This window comes from Syngnathus acus, chromosome 12 (genome assembly GCF_901709675.1).
Source record: "Syngnathus acus chromosome 12, fSynAcu1.2, whole genome shotgun sequence".
Classification (NCBI taxonomy): Eukaryota; Metazoa; Chordata; class Actinopteri; order Syngnathiformes; family Syngnathidae; genus Syngnathus; species Syngnathus acus.
In genome coordinates, this window is record NC_051097.1 from 8,369,286 (window position 1) to 8,384,333 (window position 15,048).

General features: G+C 44.1%; 2 protein-coding genes across 4 annotated transcripts; one reads left to right on the forward strand and one right to left on the reverse strand.

Moving 5' to 3' along the window:
• The first annotated feature begins 15 nt into the window (after positions 1-15).
• Positions 16-7,385, forward strand: mtrex (Mtr4 exosome RNA helicase). Its single transcript, XM_037265421.1, has 27 exons — positions 16-142; positions 336-476; positions 616-682; positions 759-821; positions 902-1,014; positions 1,089-1,263; positions 1,340-1,430; positions 1,505-1,629; positions 1,721-1,819; positions 1,932-2,052; positions 2,116-2,247; positions 2,672-2,751; positions 2,817-2,927; positions 3,006-3,107; positions 3,905-4,030; positions 4,117-4,267; positions 4,345-4,517; positions 4,583-4,651; positions 4,722-4,847; positions 5,169-5,279; positions 5,362-5,550; positions 5,707-5,870; positions 5,958-6,063; positions 6,215-6,271; positions 6,338-6,500; positions 6,653-6,757; positions 7,097-7,385. Exons 1-27 carry the CDS (start codon positions 45-47, stop codon positions 7,147-7,149), a joined length of 3,111 nt encoding a protein of 1,036 aa, XP_037121316.1. The 5' UTR covers positions 16-44; the 3' UTR covers positions 7,150-7,385.
• plpp1a (phospholipid phosphatase 1a) lies at positions 7,330-14,375 on the reverse strand. 3 transcript variants are annotated; one of them, XR_005099609.1, is made up of 7 exons: positions 13,915-14,375; positions 10,765-10,916; positions 9,434-9,705; positions 8,369-8,426; positions 8,051-8,227; positions 7,777-7,985; positions 7,330-7,655 (listed from the first exon to the last, which is right to left on the reverse strand). XR_005099609.1 is itself a non-coding variant. In XM_037265435.1 (6 exons), exons 1-6 carry the CDS (start codon positions 13,970-13,972, stop codon positions 7,866-7,868), a joined length of 840 nt encoding a protein of 279 aa, XP_037121330.1. In that variant the 5' UTR covers positions 13,973-14,372; the 3' UTR covers positions 7,330-7,865. The 3 variants fall into 3 exon arrangements, 1 of the variants encoding a protein (XP_037121330.1); XR_005099608.1 differs by lacking the exon at positions 10,765-10,916 and adding an exon at positions 12,213-12,367 and having other exon boundaries at positions 13,915-14,372; XM_037265435.1 differs by lacking the exon at positions 10,765-10,916 and adding an exon at positions 12,213-12,367 and having other exon boundaries at positions 7,330-7,985; positions 13,915-14,372.
• Positions 14,376-15,048: the final 673 nt, after the last annotated feature.

Genomic DNA, 15,048 nt, shown 5'->3' on the forward strand with positions numbered 1-15,048 from the left:
TAAATGTTCGCGTTGCATTGTGGGAAAGGCGCCTTCCAACAATCATGGCGGACACCTTCGGAGATTTATTCAGCGTATTTGACGACGAACAAAAGCCAACTACGAGCAAGAACTTGCCGGCTTCAGTCGCTCTAGACACAGTGTAAAATACCAACTTTGAACTTTTATGTTTTATTAATGTCCTGCTTTTGCTTTCGCTCTTTTTTCAAAGACGAGAAGCACTCGTGTCTTGGGAAGCTAGCTTCACGTGTGTTGTAAATGGCTTGCTAGCTCATGTTTGAGACGTTATAAATGAACATATCATTGCTATGTTGACGAAATTGTCTGTTGTTCAGGAATGCAGCAGAGTTAAACAATGACACAGATGCTCGCTCGTCTGGCAAGTCCAAGAGGGAGTCGCCGGATAGTGATGGAGGAGAGGAGCTGGGCATCGGGAAGAAACCTCGCCTCGACACGGTCGCTGCCAATGACTTAAAGTGAGCATATATTCATTTATGATGTTTAATTGACAACGACTCGCCAGTCTGCTGCTGTTGCAGGACGTCAAATTGCGAAATGAAATCCAAAATGGCGACACTCTTTAGGTTGACTGTAATATATTTTATTTGACCTCAGTCTTGCAGAATTTATGCCCCAAGTCAAAGTGGAGCCAGTGGAGACGGCGGAGGGATGCTCGCATGAGGCAAGTAATGCAATTCTAATGGATTTATTGCCTTTTTTAAAGTTGTTAACAATGATTATTTTCTTTACCTTGACAGGTTGCTCTGCCTGCCAGTGATGAATATAAACCTCTCAGACCTCGAGTTGGAAATGCCGCAAAGGTATATTTACGTTTGTTTAAAAATATTTTCCCTTGGAAGAAAAATGGAAACCAGACAGTAACTGGTTTTTGTCTTAATAGGAGTACCCATTCATCCTGGATCCCTTCCAGCAGGAGGCCATTTTGTGCCTCGACAACAACCAGTCGGTGCTAGTCTCTGCGCACACCTCGGCCGGCAAGACTGTCTGCGCCGAGTGAGGACCCCCAATTTACTCAAATCATTGATTTTCTGCGGCGTAGTCTTTTTCAACCATCCTTCTCCTCGTAGGTATGCCATTGCGCTGGCCCTCCGCGAGAAGCAGCGTGTCATCTTCACCAGCCCCATCAAAGCGCTGTCCAATCAGAAGTATCGGGAGATGTACGAGGAGTTTCAAGACGTGGGCCTGATGACAGGCGACGTCACCATCAACCCCACCGCCTCTTGCCTCGTCATGACGACAGAGGTGCGTCACCCTCGTGACCTATGTGATGCATGTCAAACTGACCCCCCCCCCCCCCCCCTTCCTTTTGCCATGGCAGATCCTGAGGAGCATGCTGTACCGTGGCTCAGAGATCATGAGAGAAGTGGCGTGGGTGGTCTTTGACGAGATCCACTACATGAGAGATGCCGGTGTGTGAAAGGAAAACCAATTGATTAGGTGTGATCTGCAAACTTTGGTTTGACGCCTGTCCATGTTCTATTAGAGCGTGGCGTGGTTTGGGAGGAAACCATCATTCTGCTTCCCGACAACGTGCATTACGTCTTCCTGTCGGCCACCATCCCCAACGCTAGGCAATTTGCTGAGTGGATATGTCACCTTCATAAGCAGGCACTAAGCACATTTTTAATTATACATCCAGTATACAGTCCAGAGATGGCGTTCTGTCAACTCACAAGGCGCGTTGCCACCTTTCTCGCAGCCGTGCCATGTGGTGTACACAGACTACCGACCGACACCGCTGCAGCACTACGTTTTCCCAGCAGGGGGCGACGGACTCCACCTTGTGGTGGATGAGAACGTAAGCGAGCACTCGTGTTACTTTTACGTAACTTTTCCTTGAAGGCTCAGTCCTAATTACATATTATTTTCATGTATTTCGTTGGACTCAAATCATATTTCTGTTGCATCAGGGGGACTTCAGGGAAGATAACTTCAATACGGCCATGCAGGTTTTGAGAGACTCGGGGGATTCTGGGAGTGGCAATGCGGGTGGCAAGTGGGACCCCAAAGGACGCAAAGGGGGAACAAAAGGTGACGAGAGCGTCAAAGATGCCAACATTTGAATCCGGTGGAAACAAATGTGGGCGTCCTCAGGTCCGTCCAGCGTGTTCAAGATCGTGAAGATGATCATGGAGAGGAACTTCCAGCCTGTCATCATTTTCAGCTTCAGCAAGAAGGAATGCGAGGCATATGCTTTGCAGGTGGCCAAGCTGGATTTTAACAAGGGTATGCTCCTCTTGGTTCCACTAAAATAACATAATTACGCATTATCCTATCTGATGATGAAATCATACTGTGTTTGAACATCTCACGGGGGGGGGGAAACAAGCACTCGTAAAAGTCCTCATGTGGGAAAATATTTCCCGGCCGAGTCCCTCGACCCTCATTGACCACACTGCCAAAGACGTGATACAATACACCAAAGGATGGTTTTTCTGTTTTATGATGTTGTGAGAACAAACAAGATTTGCAATGGGGGAAAAAAAACGATTATGCAAGAGGCCTCGCATGATTTTTATTTTACTGCCAAATTATCTGGCCAAGCTGACTCAACATCTGATAGTACAGTACTTCAAATAATTTCACTTTGTAAAGCTAGTTTGTTTCAAAGGCACCGCTATATTATTTTGCTTTCCTTCATTAACTGTAGAAGAGGAGAAGCGTCTCGTGGAGGAAGTCTTCAACAACGCGGTGGACTGCCTGTCAGATGAGGACAAGAGGCTCCCTCAGGTGAGACTCTTTAAAATGGCGGCGTCATATCCATGCGATTTTTCTAACAAAATGGTGGCGGTCAGGTGGAGCACGTGCTGCCGCTGTTGAAGAGAGGAATCGGCATCCATCACGGCGGTCTTCTGCCCATCCTGAAGGAGACCATCGAAATCCTCTTCTCGGAAGGCCTGATCAAGGTAACGACATCATCGGAGTTATGATGCGGATGATTGGAGCGGGATTGTTTTCACCGTACTTTCGTCTCGCCATTCCAGGCACTGTTTGCCACCGAGACATTCGCCATGGGTATCAACATGCCGGCGCGCACTGTGCTGTTCACCAGCGCCCGCAAGTTTGATGGCAAGAATCACCGCTTTGTAAGAACACACACCAAACACACACATCCTGTAAACGTACTTTTCAGGGTCCACTGTAATTCCAAAAGTATGTATATTTAAAACAAATCTACATTTAATCTTTAAAAATGGTTTTATTTATCAACTGGGTAATTATAATTACAAAACAAGTTAAACTGATTTAAAAAGAAATCTGGACAATTGGTCCACTGCTGCTGAAGAACCATAATAAGCAAGCGAAGTGAACGTGAGATGTGATCCACTCATCGTAACCCGTAAACACAGCAGCCTCTTTAAAAAGACTTTATAAGGCCGTGAATGTCTTCCGCGCCACTCAGTGCATACAGAGCCACGTGTTGTTTATCAAAACACACACTCGCGCGCACACACACATTCCAAGTCAATGTGACACAGACACACGCAAGCTAGAAGGGAAAGGAATCAAGATGAGATCTGCCTTCCAAGAAGCTCATCTGGAACATCTGGTGCTGCGAAACGCTGCCAAAGCTCCACGCAGGCACTCGCCTTAACACACACACACACATGGTTTTCCATCATGAGCGACCCGTCACATGCCTGACAGAACAAATCACGGCAACACGAGGACATTCTTGGCCGCCATGCAATTCTAAAAAGGATCCATTATAAGTATCTATTAGACTGTAAAGTAGTTTGGTTATTCTAATTTTTCATGCGAGCCGCTCCACTACAATGTTTTCGAGCGTGTAGTTAATGTTATTGCGCAATATCAACAAACCAACCAGGACAAACTCTCCTCACATTTTTGTGTGGGTTGCCTGTGTCTATGTTGTCTGCAGATCACCTCAGGCGAATACATCCAGATGTCAGGGCGTGCGGGCAGGAGAGGAATGGATGACAGAGGCATTGTTATTTTCATGGCGGACGAGAAAATGAGTCCGTCCGTGGGCAAACAGCTCCTCAAGGTAAAAAGAAAAAGAAGTTTGTTCAAATCGTTACCAAACATTGAACATCGGGTACCATAGTTGACATAACCGGTAATGTCACACAGGGCTCGGCAGACCCACTGAACAGCGCCTTCCACCTGACGTACAACATGGTGCTCAACCTTCTGCGTGTGGAGGAGATCAACCCCGAGTACATGCTGGAGAAATCCTTCTACCAGTTCCAGCACTACCGAGCGCTCCCCGGCGTCGTCGAGAGTAAGCTCGTCGGCCTCCTCCGTTAAAATGCAGAAAGACTCGTTTCGAAACGACCGCCGTTCCCCCCCCCCACGCAGGAATTAAGAAGCTGGAGACGGAGTACCACGCTATCAGGATCCCCAACGAGGAGAGCGTGGTGACCTACTTCAAGATCCGCCAGCAACTGGCCAAACTGGGGAAGGAAATCCTGGAGTTCATCCACAAGCCCAAATACTGCTTGCCCTTCCTGCAACCCGGGCGCCTCGTCAAGGTGTCAAATGATCTTGCTTGCTCAGTTTCGAACTCTCTCTTACCCTCTCCGTCGCTCTCTCACAGGTGAAAAATGAAGACGCAGACTTCGGCTGGGGCGTGGTGGTCAACTTCTCCAAGAAGGCAAACGTGAAGGTGAGGCCTCGATTTTGTGGTGGCGTTCCCGAAGAAAGCCACTCTCACGCGTCTTCCCCGGGGCACGCAGATCAGCACAGACGCCGAGCCGCTCTTTGTGGCCGAGGTGTTGCTGCACTGCAGCAAGGATAGCGTCAAGGAGGCGGCCACGGAAGCGGCCAAACCCGCCGCGCCGGGTACGACCGGAGAGATGCAGGTATCAAATGAAGATTTTTAGATATTTGGAATTGTTTTATTTGCGAATTTGACTGACTAATAGGGATTTAGTTCCTAAAAAGAAGCATGGATGCTTGAGCGGTTAGCACTTCTGCTTCACGGTTCCTCTTCCAAAATGGTTCCATGTCAGAAATTTGCTTTTTCCGGTATCAATTTGCTGTTGATGTGACCGTGTTGACCTTCTTGGTTTGCTGGCAGCCGTGAAATCCATTACGCCCGCCGTCACTGCACCGCATAACCTCGTTAGCACCAACGTCGAATTGATTTAAAATGGAATTAATCATGGCCACATGGATTGCAGGTGGTACCCGTGATGCTTCACTTGCTGACGGCCATCAGCTCTGTGCGTCTTTACATCCCCAAAGACTTGAGACCCTTGGACAACCGCCAGCTCTTGCTCAAGTCCATCCAGGTATCAGTACCCCCCCTCAGAATTTATAACTCTGTGACATAAATTTGATCATGCCCGCATTTTTTTTACATTTGAAACGCAGGAAGTGCAAAAGCGCTTCCCAGACGGCATCCCCGTCCTGGACCCCGTGGACGACATGGGCATCAAGGACGCCGGGCTGAAGAAGGTGATCCAGAAGGTGGAGGCCTTCGAGCACCGAATGTACTCGCACCCGCTGCACAGCGACCCCAACCTGGAGGCCGTCTACTCGCTCTGTGAAAAGAAAGCTCTGGTGAAGCAATTATTTCCCAAATGTTTTTCTTCACCGCATGTCATAAAAGTTATCCCCAGGTTATGAACACTGACATATTTCTTCCCCATGTAAAAGCAATTTAAAAAAAAATTGTGAGTTGCTTGAAGAATAACGAAGCATATTTGTTTGGTTCAGATCGCGGGTGACGTACGCACGGCCAAGCGCGAGCTGAAGAAGGCTCGCACCGTGCTGCAGATGGACAAGCTCAAGTGCCGGAAGCGAGTGCTACGACGCCTCGGCTTCGCCAGCCCTTCCGACGTCATCGAGGTGAAGGGACGAGTGGCTTGTGAGATCAGCAGGTTAGAACCCGGCTGTCATTTTCAAATGGCGTTTGACTGTGCTAGCTTAAAACTGAGTCGATGTTCTGAATTGTTTTTGGTGTCTAGCGCTGACGAGCTTCTGCTGACAGAGATGGTGTTCAACGGCCTCTTCAACGACCTGACGGTGGAACAAGCCACCGCGCTGCTCTCCTGCTTCGTCTTCCAGGAAAATGTACACGGAACTTTCTTTCCTAAATAGTGTCCACGTGAATTCATTTATCAACTATGGCATCAATTAGTGTGACAAAATGTTGCTGAATGTCTTTCAGTGCACTTACAGAGTGTCAAGTAGTTTACTAATCCTTTTGGATTTGTTGTTGCAGGCCAGCGAGATGCCAAAACTGACTGAGCAACTAGCAGCCCCCCTCAGACAAATGCAGGTACGAGATCCCGCCGCCGGGGTGACGAGTCGCTCACTTGACACTTGTTCTTGCGGCGCAACTCAGGAGTGCGCCAAACGCATCGCTAAGGTGTCGGCCGACGCCAAGCTGGATGTGGACGAGGACACCTACCTAAGCTCGTTCAAGCCTCACCTCATGGACGTGGTCTTTGCGTGGGCCAACGGCGCCACCTTTGCGCAGATCTGCAAGATGACCGACGTTTTCGAAGGCAACGCCGCGCTCACGCTCCCTGCAAGGCTTGGCCCCTTTGGGCTAAAATACTGACATATGCTTCTTCTTGTGTGTTGCTGTTTTTTTTGTGTGTTGGTGTGGTTGATGTGATTTTTGTGTCTTGTTGCTGTGTGCGCGTGTCCTGTTTAGGAAGCATCATCCGCTGCATGCGGCGTCTGGAAGAAGTGCTACGGCAAATGTGCTCGGCCGCCAAAGCCATCGGAAACACAGAGCTTGAGAACAAGTTTGCAGAAGGTAAAGTAGACAAAAGTATTGAGACAGGTGGACTAGGCTATACGATGTCTTGACATAATTGAGTTTTGTATATGTATCGATTTATTTTTTTTTTCCCCCACATACACATGAAATTTCCAAAAGAGGCAGTCGAGTCATTTAATGGATGAACATTGATTTAAAATCACGATTATTTAATCATTTGATGAATACTTCTATCTATCACACAATGTGATTTATTTTGCTGGCGGTTATCAGATATTATTCGATTACATAAGTAAAATTTTATAGCACAAGCAGTGAGTTCATGATGACATAAAGGTAATAAAAGTTAATCAGATTTTGTTTGTCTCCTTGCAGGAATCACAAAGATTAAGAGGGACATTGTGTTTGCTGCCAGTCTCTATTTGTAATCGCAACTCTTCGGCGGCTTCATGGCATCCATTTGATATCCCGGTAACCCCTGATCCAATACCATTGATTTCAAATTGATGATAATAAGATGACACATCTTCACATCATATTTCATTTTCCAATACACAATATGGCTTTATTTGTACTGCTTTTGTTTTAGACATTTGTACATATTTGACTTTTTTTTTTTTTTAATAAATGTCTGTGTGGTTGACATACAGATGACACAAGTGTACTTTAGTGGGTTTAGCTTTTGTTTTTTCCTCTCCAGGGCTTAAGTTGTCTACTTTTGTCAGCGTTGTTTACGGGATGCAGCAGCAGCAGCAGCGGCGGCAGCATTAGTTTATCAGTCACATGGAGGCATCACAGGAAAGAATTGCCACATTCGCAGTAGTTGTTTATAACCTCAACATGAACCTCAGTGGGAGATTTAAGCAGATTGCCTCCCAGTAAAGAAATGCACAATGCAAGCTTACATTCACAGGTTAAACACAGTAGTGGTCTCCACCCCCCACTGCCCTCTATGCCCACCTCCCTCCTTTCACCGGTGGGTGCATGCAGTACAATCTTCCCACCGGTATTTTATCAGTAGATAAAATGGCGTCCTTCCTCGGCAGGCTTCGCTCGAAGCATATTTAAAAGACAACATTTGAATAAAATAAAATTAAATAGAAGGCTTGAGGTGCGTCGACTCGACAAGCAGGCGATTGAAGTTTCAGTTTGGGCTTTCGAAGTGGTTTCCGTTAGTGGGGGTCTCCTGGAGGCTGGTGTGGGGGATGTCGGCCTCCTTGCGGGCCTCCCGGGGCTGCTTGAAAAAGTCGGACACGAAAAACACCTGCAGGGATGCAAAAATTTAGGCTTTGTTTACACAAATTTGCTCGAGAGTGGTGAGAAACTCACCACTAGGATTGCCATGAGCGCCCCCTGTAGGAGGCCAGTGAGAACGTCGCTCCAGTGATGCTTATAGTCAGACACACGTGACAACCCCGTGTACACTGAGGCGGCAATCAGGAAAAACTGGATTGTGGGCCTCAACAGGCGAGCCCACTCTGCGCGCAGACGGGCCTGCAGGTACAGCTGACATGACGCACCGGGGGAAAAAAAAAAAAAAAAAAAGGAAGTTGGAGTATAACGTATTTTTTCTCATGTTTACAATCACCACACAAGCTCAGCAAGTAGTTCCTCTTTTCAGTAGACATCCTTTTTGTGAATACTTACCGCCAGAAACAGCATGCAGTACATAGAGAAGGAAGAGTGGCCGGAATAGAAAGACAACCTGTGATGGAAAGATAAACATTGACAATCCATTATTGAATACGACCTGTATGACATTCAAACATTGCCGATCCAGACAAACAGCAGCAGACTTCAATCTCCGTTATTTTCTTAATATTTGACTATTTATACAACATTGTTGTACTGTACAGACTCGAAAGGAGGCACAGGAGGAGTCGCGTTGCAGTAAGACGATCCCTGGCCCTGCTTCCAGGCTTAGCGCCGTTTTACAATCAGCTGATGCTTTGACGCATTAAACCTATTATTCAGTGTGCAAACTGCAGGTTGAGAGGGTGGGGAGGAAGCTCGGCTCCTGCAAGCACAAACAGTCAGCCGGCCACACCCTGGAAATGTGGGAAAAGGTCCAGGAAGGGATGCTTTGTATTGACGCGTATCCCCCCTTTTCACTATAGCTGCGGTTGATATTAAAGAGAAGGGAGGCAACGTGGGATTGCTTTGGAAATAGGAGCTGCATATCCTCTTGCCAGGGAGCGCTTCCTGCTGCTCATTGCTGATAAAACACACACACACACACAAATGCGCATACTCACGTTTCCCCCCAAAGGTCACATTTAACCACTTGACTCAATCTATTTAAGTTACCGTAGGACGAATATATCAACCAAAGTGCTACCGTGCCCAACAAAGTGTGTTGTACTTCATGTCATTTGCGAGCGTTATTGTTTCTCCAATTACCAAGAAAATGCTTATTTTAGACACTTGCAAACAGTTTTTGTGAAAACAATAGTTCTAAATTTTGGCATTGAATTAAACGACATTCAAAGTTTAGAACAAAGCAGTGATTCATTTTTTTTTTATTGTCTGCAGATTTGTTTTTTTAATAATAATTTTAGGCATGCGAATAAGTTGTTAAATTAACATTTTTTTTGGGTGGAAAAAACGTTTAATAAAAATTACAAAAATAAGTGAATTGAATTTTAATATTTTTCTAATACTGTGATTTATTTATACTTAATACAGCTAATGATTTAATTGTAAAATGCTCACCTGCCCTCATTGACCATGGTGGGATTTCCGGTGCAGGCAAAATTCTCCACGTAGACGCCCACAGAACAATTCCAGTTGGGCTTGCACACGTCCAGGAAGTGCGGCCGGAGACGGCCGATGGAATACTTGGCGATGTCGGTGAGTGACTGGCTCATGGCGGCGCCGAACAGGAAGGTGCCCACCGCCTTGTAGACGCGTGCCACGTAGCTGCCGTACGACGACTTGGACTGCAGACGCTTGAGGTACACGCACAGGCACTCGCCGAATATCATCTGTCAACACAGAGCAAAAAGGCACATTTAAAACCATGTCATTGATTATGTTAGACCTTTTAAATGAAATTGTTCATTATAATCATGGGGAATTGTTGACAGGAAGGAAATTCTAATGACGTATTTCCGGATCAGAGTTTGTGCTGTATTTATGGTTTGAATTCATGATAGAGGCAATTATAGGATATTCTAATAATTGGAATTTGAAGGGTTACATTTTTGGGGAAATGGAGGGTACAAAACTAAAACTACTAATCTAAAACAATTTATGAATAAGTTAAAGGGTAAAAAAAAAAAGAAGTCTGAGGGTTAACTAACTGAGAGGATGTCCACTTAAAGTTGGAAGCCGTGCTTCTTTGTAGTTGTACATTTTTTATTTTAAATCAAAATGTACTTTTTAATCTTCAATTTCAAACTATTTTATACACCATTTTTTTATTTTCCTTTTTCTGCTTCAACTTCCAAAACAGCCCATTTAGTAAGCAGTTAACTCGTTTAGCCTGACTTGACCAAGACAGGTTGCTACTGATTAGAAAAATCCAATTAATCGATTTGTATCCACTTAATTATATCCTTATTGATAATGAAGTTTAATGGATTCCAGACAAAAATAATTTGACAAATACCGTTCTAGCTCAAAAGGCCTCGTAACATAAATGTCAGTATTTGCTGAGTAATATTAGTTGGACGTCATTTGGATGTTAGTTCTTGAAAAGATTAGCCATTTGTGAACATGCCGTTAGCAGGGAAAAAGTTAGTTCACAGCTTTAGGACAGGGATTCTCAAACTTTTCAGAACTAAGGACGCCTCATAGCATTTATGCTATGACACATTTATTCCTCCAAAATATGGAACCATATTTAAAAAAATTGCTAATTTTTATAATATTGGTGTACTGGCCACCATATGTAGTATGCATTTTTTTTTTTTTAAATAGTCTAATTATGCAGAGCCCAGTTTGAGAACCACTGCTTTAAGATGTAACTAAAGAAACGTAATGAAACAGCAAATCAAGATTACCCAAAAAAATAAAATAAAGAATAGCGGGGATGCACTTACAGTGAGTATTGTGAGAGGAATCATGACACCTCCTAACAACTGATAGGAAATGGTGTCCTCTTTAAGCGGGTACTTGATTGACTCATCGTTACAGAAAAAGCCTCGGCGGAACGGTTTGTGTTGCGAGGTGAGTATTGCAAACGGGAGTCCAACTAGCAGAGAAGCAATGAGAGAGAGAGAGAGAAAAACAAATGACAGTTTATTAGATTAGCGCTTCCCATCATGCAACACTGTAGTCGCGTCTTCCAGGAGACGAGAGAGGCCGCCGCAGCATCCTGGCCGAATGCCTTGAGAAGTTGCTGATGTTAGTCGTTAGTATTAAGAGAAGGAAGTCGTTAGATGGTGCGCACACTTCCTGCAGCTCCATTCAGGTCCGACAAACCAAAAGATTTTTTTTTAGAAAGTGTGAGGGATCACATGGACTTCCCGTGAGATGAAAAAAGACATATGGAACACAGTCAGGAAGCTTCCGCGGCCATTCCAAAAAGAACATTCCGGATATTCCATGGGATGATTAAGAGCAGTGACTCATGTGAAGAAAAAGATTCCTGACAATCCAACGCAAGCTGTAGCCAGAAAAAAAAACACACGGGGCTTTTTAAGGTGTTTTCGAGGTGTCGTTTATTGACAAACACGTCCTCGAGATGTGTCCTGTTGCTACCAAATTGGAAGCAGGCAAACTAGACAGACAGAACACGATACATTGCGAAAATTGTGAGTTTTTGTCACAGGTTGTGGGCCGAGCTTGGCGGTAACTGTTGGTGATTCGCCAGGAAATGCGAGTATTACAAATATTAACATCCAGCAGGCACCAGTGTGTCTGGTCAAAATGAAGTCTGGCCTGCATGCAAATACTCAGCTATTTGGCCATTTTAGTTTTAAAGTGCTGTCTTGTTGTAAAAATTGTGTTGTTAGTCCAGCTTGAGCTGTAATTTAAATTGACGATAGTACATTGTAGTATCTGTGACTTTGAATGTGTGTGGCTTTAAAAGGCGGAGACTTGTCCAGTGAGTGATGTGGGAGTCACCGAATAAGTGTAGGTTAGCGGCTAACCGTTAGCCTGTTTGCGACTGAGCGTCAGTTGTCATACTTTGGCCATTGCTCACCATTTTGGGTTGAAAGTGCAGTTTTGTTAATAAAAACAGTATTAGCAAATGTAAACATATAAAAATAGCGTTAGCAAATATTAGCACACGACACGCGTGTTCATTATTAAAGTATGTGCGAAAATCAATAAGATGCTAAGCAATGAAAATTACAGGTGGTCGGCCATTTTGGTTTGTCTGTAATTTTCGGACCTTTTTTTAAGTTATTAAGTGGACATCCTCGTCATCTAGGGTCAGTAAGATCTGGTGTGGATCTGGATAGCGTCAAAGGCGGAATGAGCGAAAAGCCGCATGCACTTGTTCGGTTCGCGGCGTCCCTGCTCGATGCGGCCTGCTACTTACGCAGCTAATGGGCAGCGAGAAGCCCACCGTGTAGAGCACGGTGGAGGTGACGGTGCTGTGGTGGAAAGGGTACTTGATGCTGTCGTCGCTACAGAAAAAGCCCCTCTGGTAGGGACGGATCTTACCCAGGTTGAAGGCCGCCAGGGGCAGGCCTCCTGTGGAGGACAACATGGTCAAACGGAAGGAAAATGCGGAACAAAACGTGTAATGTGTAACAAGCACTACATAAATCATTAGCTTTGTTGTTATCACTCGGAATAAACTAGATAAAAAAAAAAAAAGAAGTCATAACACTGCAAGAATAAAATTTCACAATTAAACTCACCAATTCAACCACCACTGGATTACCAGTTTATTATGCTCAACGTGTTTGTCAAAGGGGCTAAGTGTTCAAATTCAAACACTGCGTCAGTGTTTATTACACACGGGGAAAAGATTAATCGTATTACTAGGCCTAATCAACCTTTACAATATGTGACATAATAAGAAAGATCAGCTTGTCAACTCAGCCCTGCCGCTTGATAAAAGACCAGCAAGAAAAAGCTTCTTATGCAAGCAGGTCCAAAGTCCCAGTGGAAACGCTGCACTGATTTTTCGCCATCTTTGGCTGGCCTCAATTCAACTTAACTGAGGAACGCATTCTCCGCCGAATAAAAGAAGCGCATGACCCATTGGAAGACAGTCGTTTCAGCTGTTGGCGTTTGACTGGATGTGGCAGCTGAAATGCCAGGGAAGTTAAGAGAGACGCAGAAGCAGGGTGTGTGTATGTGTGTGTGAGTGTGTGTAGCAGATGTTTGGTAGAGTTTGCGACATGAGTCAGTCACAATAAAAAGCTTTTCTGCAATCCATTACAAAGATAGTATGAGTCACCATTTGGATTAATCAATCAATCAATCATTGAAAGCCCGCACCCCCTCATTAATCACGTCACATACGTACTGTATATATAAAATAAAATAAAAATCACTGATTCATTCTAGCTTAGCCAAGGGACAGGCTGCATGACAACAATCAATTCTGGGGAGGTGGTGCTCAATTTCAAAGAACTATATTTTCATCAAAAAATTTTTTTATTATTAAGTGCTCCATGAAGAAAACTGAATTGTACAATGACAGGAAGGAAAAAAGTGAAAATATTACCAAAATAAATGTATGATTTTGGCTGCAAAAATGTTGGAATATTTTGTGGAAAAAAGTATTAATATTCCTGCAACAAATTATGTCGTAGTGCGAAATATTAAAGGAGTTATACTTTATAGTTTCAAGAAAAAAGTATCAGTAATGATTTGGACGGAAACAAAACTGCAGCATTATCAGAATAAGAAAATTTGAATTAGATGATATCACAAAAATATGAAAGAAAAAAGTCATATTACTACGAAACGTGTAATATCACAAGATTAAAGTTGAAATTTGTAATATCACAGGAATAAGGTGCGCATTGACTTTGACTTTGATTGCATTGTCTTAACATTATTCTTATGTTTTTTCCTCTTTAAATAATGTGACTTTATTTATATAAATTTAAAAACAACATTGTTCTTAACCCCCAAACGCCCGTTGGAGTGACTTTGCAGACGAGACGTTTGCATACAATGCAAACCAGCCTTACCACGATTATTATTGCGACTTTTGAATCGTCCCATCCGATTATATCGAGACACAAATCCACTTAATTGGACCCAGAGAAGCATATACATACCTAAAACAAGGCAGACGAGGTCGAGAACGACGAAGGGGATTCCTCTTGTCTCGAACATGTTGACTCCTGCCCGTGTTTCTCTCGCTCTCTCTTCAGTCCGTGTTGCCCGCAGCAAGTAATAAAAGTGGGATGGATGCTCCTCCTCGTCCGCCGAGTAAATTAATTAAGGATGGATTGTGTATTTTGGTTAAAAAAAAAAAAAAGAAAACATACAGATGACCAGCTAACACCTCCAAGGGGTTAACAACAAGCTCGGTACACAGGGTGAATTACTACTACCACTACGACGATGATATTCCACCTCACACGCCCGCTTTCCTCTCATCATGACCGCAAAGCAAGGCGTGGACTCCTTCGGAAACGGAACAAGCTAATTTCCAAACGTAACGCCGAGGAGTGAGGTGGACACCTGCCCAGGGGTGCCTGTCTCGCTTTGGGGTTGACTGATGGGTGGAGTCGGTAGTCAGGCCTGAGCTCCAGGGGTGGACTCCACACAAGGTTGCGTTCATGGACGTGGGACGTCAGATGACTGAGCGAAATAGTTGTCACGGCTCGGCCCGTTTAATTTGAAATCAAATAAATACAATTCTTTTCGGTGTAGTTTTGCTCTTACGATGATTTAATTGACGTTTGAAGTTTACAACTGGAACGGATGTCTGAATATTAATACAATTTCAAATGGTGAAATTATGTAGTTTAATCGTCTTTGAACACGACAGGAATTGAGGTCACTCCCCCCCCCAGTTCTTTAGTCATTGTCGCCACCTAGTGTTTAAGTCGTAGTATTACAACAACAATATGCATTTTCACCGGTGTCTGATAAGTGAAATAAGTGGTACGTTTAAAATAAGACAATGGTAATAAATGAACAGATTATTTTTAAACGGTATTTATCAAATTACAGTTATTCACAGGTACACAGAAAAACACCTTGAAATTGTCATTTATACTTCCAAAACAACGATTTAAAAAAACATGAAAACAGTTCACGTCTTTGGTCCAACACTGCAATTGCAAGATATTGCAGCTTGACGAGCGGGTAATTTATTTACGCCCATCTTCATGCATGGAAGAATAAATACAACATCAAAGTAAAGTACAAGTGCATAAACAAAGACAAAAGGACGTGTCAAT